Source organism: Propithecus coquereli, unplaced genomic scaffold (genome assembly GCF_000956105.1).
Source record: "Propithecus coquereli isolate 6110/MARCELLA unplaced genomic scaffold, Pcoq_1.0 Scaffold232, whole genome shotgun sequence".
Taxonomy (NCBI): domain Eukaryota; kingdom Metazoa; phylum Chordata; class Mammalia; order Primates; family Indriidae; genus Propithecus; species Propithecus coquereli.
The window spans coordinates 3037480-3045034 of record NW_012147864.1 but is presented as its reverse complement, the minus strand read 5'-3'; the positions used below and the strand labels follow the sequence as shown (position 1 = coordinate 3045034).

The window sequence follows — 7555 nt, the reverse complement described above, 5'->3', positions numbered from 1 at the left end:
ACTGTCTCTGTGCCTGGGCCGATGAGGAGGTGGAGGCACAGAGAGACCTGGGTATTTGCCTGCAGTCACACAGCAGGGACTGCTGGCCCAGGGTTCCAGCCCCACTGAGCAGCTCCAAAGGAGCGTCCGATTGCTCAGCACGAAAACTGCATGCACACCCGGGGCCTCCTCCCCACCCCACCTGGGGGCGAGGGCCTGCGCCCAGCTGGGCAGGGGTGGTGGGGAGCAGACCTCAACACCCAGGCTGGGCCGCTCATCAGAAGAACTGGCACAGCCCATCTGCAGCCGGAGCCGTCCTTCCATCCCTGTGCCTCCCTGTCCCTGACTGTGCAGTGGCGAAAGGGGCTCAGCAGCCCGAGGCCCTCCCTCCACCTCAGGCCTCGTGCGGCTTGCTGCAGATAAGAGCACTGTTCTAGGAGTCACTGTTCCTATTGTGGTGCTGTCTGTCTGGCAAACGTTTATTGGAGCTCTCAACTTGCCTGACTCGGGCCTTGGGAACACTGCAGGGACAAGACCTCCACGACCCTTGTTCTCCACGGCCTGGGGGCCGGCAAGGGCAGGGGACACCAGCATTCTTCACACGGCTGAGGTTGGGGCTCGGGCCTGCCCAGGTGCCCTGGGGCAGCATTCAAGCAGTGAGTTCCTCTGTCTGCCTCCCCTGTGGGGCTGCGGGGCAGCACTGTGGTTGCCCGGCACAAAGCGGGGGCTCTGAGTTTGCTCGGTGGACAAAGCTGAGACGGCCCCTGGGGGAGTCACAGCTGCTCTGAGCCACGCTCCCCCTCTGGCTGATAGGACCCTGGCCCCCCACTCCAGGGCTGGCCTGGCTCCCCCATGCCTGCCTGCACCCCTCCTCTGCAGCCGTGCCAGCACTCACTCGTCCCAGCCCCCATCTCAGCGACTTGGGGACGTTTCCGGAACGTGGGAGGCTCCTGGACAATTGATAATTTAATAAAGCGCCAGGCGTCCGCCGGCCCCGGGTTGGTCCTGGCGACACGTCATCGTGCTGGCCCCTCAGAAGCCGAGACTGGACGGGGACTGGTCGGCCTTGGGTTCCAGGAGAGAGGACAGGCTAGAGGGAGGGTGACATGCAGGATGCAGGGAGGGCTGGGCTGGCAGGGCCTCCCACAGCTGGCAGGAACAGGGCTCTATCTCCGGAGGGACCCTGTGGTCTCAGGAGCTGCGGGGGGCCTGGGCCTGGGCTGTCTTGGTTTCCCCATCTGTGGATTGTGTGGCGTACCCTCTCCCTTGGGCCCCCTCCCCGCCCCCCGTCACGTGTCCTGTTGTATTTCTGTCCTGGGAGCCCCACGACTACAGTTGTGTGATGTCCCTGTGTCCTCTGTGGGCATGGCCAGGGCGGGGCTGCATCCCTCCCTCTCGGGGGCCTCGGCGCCCAGATCGCTGTCCAGCGCGGGGGACGCTCAGTGAATGTGGGTCCCCGCAGTGAAGGAGCAGCCCCTCGCGGCTGCCTGGGGACTCTGCCGAGAGGACGTCCACTGCGGGCGTCTGGGCTGTGTGGCCCTCACTTTCATCAGCCACAGCTGGGATGTCAGCGGGCCCTGCCTGCCTGCCCGCGTCGGGTCGTGGAGTCAGAGACGCGCAGGGGTAACCTGGGCGATAAACCCAGCTGCGCTTACTATCGCTGCGACTGTTTATTCCGCTTCGTGGGTCGGGAACCGGGCCGCCGAGAAGTGGCCGGCAGCAAGGGGGGCTGCGGCCCTGCTCCCGTGCGCGGGGCACGGGTCGGTGGGGGCCCGCGCCAGGCCTGGCCCGCACCCCCGACGCCGGTCCGCCGGGCCCGCGAGGCCCCTCCCGGCGACGCCCCGCCGGGCCCCGGGGGCGGAGCGCGCGGCCGTACTAGGAGGAATACGGCGGCGGCGGCGGAGCTGGGCGGCTTCCCGCGGCCGCGGGTGAATGAGTCCGACTGCGCTGCCGCCGCCCGCGTCGGAGCCGGCCGCCCCGCGCAGCCCCGCGCCAGCCCCGCGCCCGGACCCCTGCGCCCGCCGGAGCGCCCGCAGCCTTGGGCCGTCGCCCGGGCGGGTGAGTCCGGGGACCCGTCCCGTTCGCGGGGGCTGCGGGGACCCCACACCCACCCGAGCCGAGTCCGTGGGGGGAGTGGGGGCTCAGCTCGCCGGCCGCCAGCCCCGGGACTCGATGCCCCTCCCTTCCCCACCTGAATGTCTGGTCCCCGGGTCCAGGGAAGAGCCACAGGTGGGTGGGAGCTTGGGGGGCGGAGCTGGGAAGCCCTGGGGGCCCACCCACACCCCGGGTGTCCTCCCTTGGGACTGAGCGGGGAACCCTTTGGGAAGTGAGATCCTCAAAACGGGGTTGGGGGGCGGGACAGGGGCTTCCTCCCCGGGGAGCTCCCCCAGGAGTGAGAGCACTGGCACCCCTCCTCCCTGGCTGGATGCTCAGAAGTTAAGTGCCATCTCTCCAGGAAGGGGACGGGTGAACCTGCCCCGCCCCTGTCCTGGGCCCAGCTGGGCCCCCGCTGGCCAGGGCGCTGGCCAGGGCCTCGCCCACCCCACAGCCAGGTCCAGGGGCCCCTGACCCCCCGCTTCTCTTCCCAGACGCTGCAGCCCTTCCTGGCCTCTTGCCTGCCGCCCCCATGAGAAAAACCAACATGTGGTTCTTGGAACGGCTTCGGGGGACTGGGGAAAACGGTGCCACCCGGGGTGTGGGGGGCGAGTCCGGGGACAAGGCCTCCAAAGGGCCCCTGTACAGCAACGTGCTGACACCCGACAAGATCCCCGACTTTTTCATCCCCCCCAAGCTGCCCTCGGGCCCCACAGAGGCTGAGGGACAGGCCACGCTGGGCCCATCCACGTCAGAACAGAACCTGGCCTCGGCCGCGCCCTGCCGTGCCCCCCGGAGCCCCCGGTTGCCGGCCAAGCTGGCGGCCGAGAGCAAGAGCCTGCTGAAGGCAGCCACCCGGCACGTGATCCAGATCGAGAGCGCAGAGGACTGGCCGTCCGAGGAGGCCACCAACGCTGATCCCCAGGCCCAGGGCGCCATGTCCTTGCCCTCGGTGCCCAAGGCCCAGACGTCCTATGGCTTTGCCACGCTGGCCGAGAGCCCTCACACGCGTCGCAAGGAGTCGCTGTTCCACAGTGAGCATGGGGCCCTGGCCCAGGTGGGCTCCCCAGGCTCCGGGCGCCGTCGGGCTGGGGCCAAGGCCAACGGGGCTGATGGGGGGTCCAGGGAGGCTGGCGGGGCTCTGATGAGCCCCAGCCGCTACTTTAGCGGGGGGGAGAGTGACACTGGGTCCTCGGCGGAGTCTTCCCCCTTCGGGTCCCCTCTGCTCTCCCGCTCTGTGTCGCTGCTCAAGGGCTTTGCCCAGGAAAGCCAGGCCAAGGTGAGCCAGCTCAAGCACTCGGTTGGCCGCCATGGCTCTCTGTCGGCCGATGACAGCACGCCGGACACCAGCCCTGGGATCCGGCGCCGCCTGACCCGCCGGGCCACCCCAGAGCCAGGCCCGGAGTCCAGCCAGGCGCCTCGCGGGGAACACACCGTTCGGATGGGCCCGAGGGGCAGCGTGCGGCTGCTGGCCGAGTACGAGGCGGCCCAGGCCCGCCTGCGGGTTCGCCTGCTGGCCGCCGAGGGCCTGTACGACCGCCTCTGCGATGCCCGCAGCATCAACTGCTGCGTGGGCCTGTGCCTGGTGCCCGGCAAGCTGCAGAAGCAGCGCAGCACCATCATCAAGAACAGCCGCAACCCCGTCTTCAACGAGGACTTCTTCTTCGACGGCCTGGGGCCGGCCAGTGTCCGAAAGCTGGCCCTCAGGATCAAGGTGGTCAACAAAGGCAGCAGCCTCAAACGGGACACGCTGCTTGGGGAGGAGGAGCTGCCTCTGACCTCCCTGCTGCCGTTCCTGTAGGGCCGCCCGCCCCAGGGACGTCCCGACCTCCACTGCGCACCTGTCCTGGGTCCTGGGCTGGGGTGGGGAGGTGGGTCCAAACTCAGGCTGGGCTCAGCCCTATGCTGCAGCTGACGTGGGGCTTTCCTGGGTCACTGGAATATTCATTTCCATGAATTAATTTTTTCAGAGGAGGAGGAAGAAGAAAAGGGTTTCTGGGGAAGAGGAAGGGCCACTTCACAGAGCTAAACACCCTCCTTTGTCCCTTGACAGCATCTCACTCCTTGACTCTGAGTTCTGGAAAGAGGTTCTCAGGGGCCCGGGAATCTGTGCAAGGGGCTGAGGCGGGGCGGGATGGAGAGGCTGCAGGTCGTGGAGCTGAGCTGGAGCTTCCTTCCCTTCCTTGCCAAATGTGGTCCTCCCCACAGCCTTGCTGCCACTGTTCCAGCCAGGTGCCTGGGGAGAGCACGTCCCCAGGGCTGTGGGAGGCACCCCCGCCCCGGGGCCAGGCTGAGAGGGGTCAGAGGAGAGTGTCCACCCGTCTCTGAGGGCAATGTACCTGCCCAGACAAAGGCGGAGAAGGAGGGAGCAGCGGCTGCCAAGCTCGGAGCAGAGGGAGTCTTGGAAGAGAAGACGAGAGCGACTAGCTCTGGCCCGCTGGGAAGCCCGGCAGCTCCCGTGTTGCTGTTTTCCTCCAGTGCTGTCTCTGCCTGATTTCGGGTGCGGGCCTGCCTGGCCCCTCTTGCTGCCGCGTCTGGAGCCACCCCGACTGAGGGTCTTGCTCAGAGGTGTCCGGAGAGCAGCCCAAACTCCCATCCGTCTGTCCCCCCTGGGGCTGCCACGCGGGGCCTCCCCGTCGTCCGCCCTGCTGCCCGGCGCCCTTGGTGGCTGGAAGTGCCCCCGTGACGGACGCCGAGTGTGGAACTAGGTCTGGGTGCTGGCAGGTGGGGTCACGAAAGGACAGCTGGGGGGACCCTGCTTGTGGCTTTTCATGCTGCTGGGTGTGTGCGTGGGCTTAATTGTGTTGGTTATGTGGGTCCCTGAATGATTTTTGTGGGGGTTTCCCAGCTCAGAATGAATCAGAAATGGTACAATTCAAAGCAGGGGCTTGGCCAGGCCAGACCCTGCGCCTCTCCTGGGCCGCCAGCCTGGCCTGATGTGCCAGGCACACCGTGATGTCCTGGGGTGTCCCTCCTGGTGCAGCTGTCACCCCCTTTGTCATGCTGCGTTCCTCCTGAGTAGATTTCTGCCTCCCGCCGGGGGAGGGTGAAGGAGCTGATCCCTCAGGACTGTTGGAAGCTGTTCCTGCTGCAGCCTGGCGAGACGCACCTGCACGCCCTGGAGATTTAGGAGCGGCCCTCGGATCTGGGCCCCCCGTCTGTGCCTGGCATTGTGGGGCTCCCTTTTTTCTCTGGACCCTGGGAGCGTCCAGGGCTACGTGGCGTCAGGCTGGGGAAGGCGGGAACAGAGGGGCCCTGCATGGGGTTAGAACTGGCACCACCTCCCCATGTCTCCCAGCCCTGCTCTCTGGGGGGTCCCGCATTTCACATACCCCACCCCCCGCACTGTTCGATATCTTTGTGTTTGACGTTGACTGTGGATAAATCTTTAAGACACCCCCGCCCCAATGTGTTTGTTTATAAATGCTGTTTTTAGTGCAATAAAGGTGTTTGGGGAATGCGGGGGTGGAGGTCTGCTTGCCTGGCTGTTTAACAAGAGGAGTTTGCCCTGAATTCTGGGGAGGACGGTGGGAGCCCTCAAGGTCGGCAAAGTCCTTTCTCAGCCCTTACTCTCTCTTGCTTGGGATGGAGGTGGGGTGGTGGGCAAGCCCCCAGGCCCCGTGACAGGCACGGCTCACATTGATTCGCAGGTCTGGGTGCAGGGCGCTGCCCTAACCTCCATCGTGAGCTTCCACAGCCAGGACCCGTCTCCCCCGTGGACCCCCAGCACAGGGCCTGTCTCCCTGCTGTGACCCAGGCTGGGCCGTTTTCTCTGCCCGTGTCCCCACAGGGCCCAGATGTCAGGGCTCCAGGAGCCTTTGTGCAGAGTTGGGGTCTGAGCAGCCCCCCGCCCGCTGACAGCCTGCCAGATGAGCCGCGCTAACGAGGCCTGGTCGGGTCCCAGGATGTGTTGCCAAGGCAACCGGGCGCCTTCTCGCCTCTCCCCACCAGCCACTCATCACTGGGCTGCCTGTGTGCGCCCGCGTGTGTGCTCGAGTGTGTGTGTGCACGCATGTGCCAGATAGGTGCGCACATGTAACCATGTGCCTCTGTGTGTTTGTGGTGTGTGTGTGCATGTTGGTGTGATTATGTGTGTGCAAGTGTGTAACAGTGCATGTGTAAACATGTGAGTGCCTGCGTGCACACGAGTGTAGCCGTATTACCGGGTTTGTGCATGTATGTGTATTTGCATGTTTGTGTGGATGTGCATACGTGTGTGCACCTGTGTAACTATGTGAGCTATGCATACATATGGAACTGTGCACGTGCTTGCGTGTGCCTCTGTGTCCCACGTGTGTGCCTGTGTCTGGCTGCGGCTGCCCCGAGTCCTCCGAATGCCGAAAGGCCCTGTTCCCTCCTCCCTCCACCGTCTGAGCCAGTCCTTATCTGGGAATACCTCGCCCGCGGTGTCTCACTGTGCCCACTGCGCCCACCGCCCGTCTTCAGGGCAGCCCCACCCAGACGAAGCCAGACACCTGTATGTTCCTTGCTGTTGTCACACGCTGCTGCTGCTGTCCGTCCTGCAGCAGGCCGGTGCCCCCGAGCAGGTCTCGTGCAAGGAAGGGGGCGCGGGCATGTGCCAGCATTCTCTCCTCCCAGCCTCAGGAGGCCTTGGCATCCAGGATCACCACAGGCAGGGGCACCTACAGTGCAAATGACAAAACGATGCCCCCTTTTCCAGAATGGAGCCAGCACAGGAACAGCAGAGCCAAGGGATGAGGAGTCAGATGCCTGGTGACATTGTGGGCACCTGGATCCAGCTATGCCTGAAGTTCATAACAACCCACCAGTGGGGGGCAGGCAACAAAGTCCCTTCTTGCTCAAGCCAGTTTGATTTTTTAAAAATATATATATTGGCAGCCAAAGGACACTGGTGCAGTGAGTCTCTAGCCTGAAGGAAGAGGAAGAGCTCTGACCCACGGTGCTCCAGTCTGAGGGAGGAAGACTAGCTCTGCCCGGGGTGCCCCAGTCTGAGGGAGGAGGAGTACCTCTGCCCAGGGTGCCCCAGTTTATTGTGGGAAAGACAAACAGAGAATGGAGGCCCTGAGGCCTGGGCTTGTCCATCCCACAGAGCTGGGAAGGTGGCCAGAGAGAGGAAGTGAGCTCTCCATCAGGAGTTAACCAAGGAGAGCTGTGTGGCTCCTGCAATGAGCCTGAGGAAGGGAGGGGAGGGGTGTTGGGGCAACAGGGGTGTTCCAGGGGTGAAGGGAAGGGGTCCCGGAGCCCAGCCCTGACCCTGAGCCTCCATCCCACTTTGCCACAGCCTCAGCCTTCCTGCCCATCCAAACCTGGGCCCTGCGTTCACATGCTTCCCTGCTCCGAAACCTTCCATGGCTCCCTATAGCCCCCACACTGCCGCCCGCCCACCCTTCCCGGGACCCCACCTTTACTTGTGCTGTACCTGCCTCCCAGCAGCTTTATTCTCGGGGCTTTGAAACCTTATGAAACCTTAACTGCCACATGAGGGGACCATTGGAGGGTG

At 64.8% G+C, this 7555-nt stretch overlaps 1 protein-coding gene across 1 annotated transcript; it reads left to right on the top strand.

Moving 5' to 3' along the window:
- The first annotated feature begins 2554 nt into the window (after positions 1-2554).
- Positions 2555-3874, top strand: C2CD4C (C2 calcium-dependent domain containing 4C). The gene has a single exon (XM_012645385.1). It carries the CDS (start codon positions 2606-2608, stop codon positions 3872-3874), a length of 1269 nt encoding a protein of 422 aa, XP_012500839.1. The 5' UTR covers positions 2555-2605.
- Positions 3875-7555: the final 3681 nt, after the last annotated feature.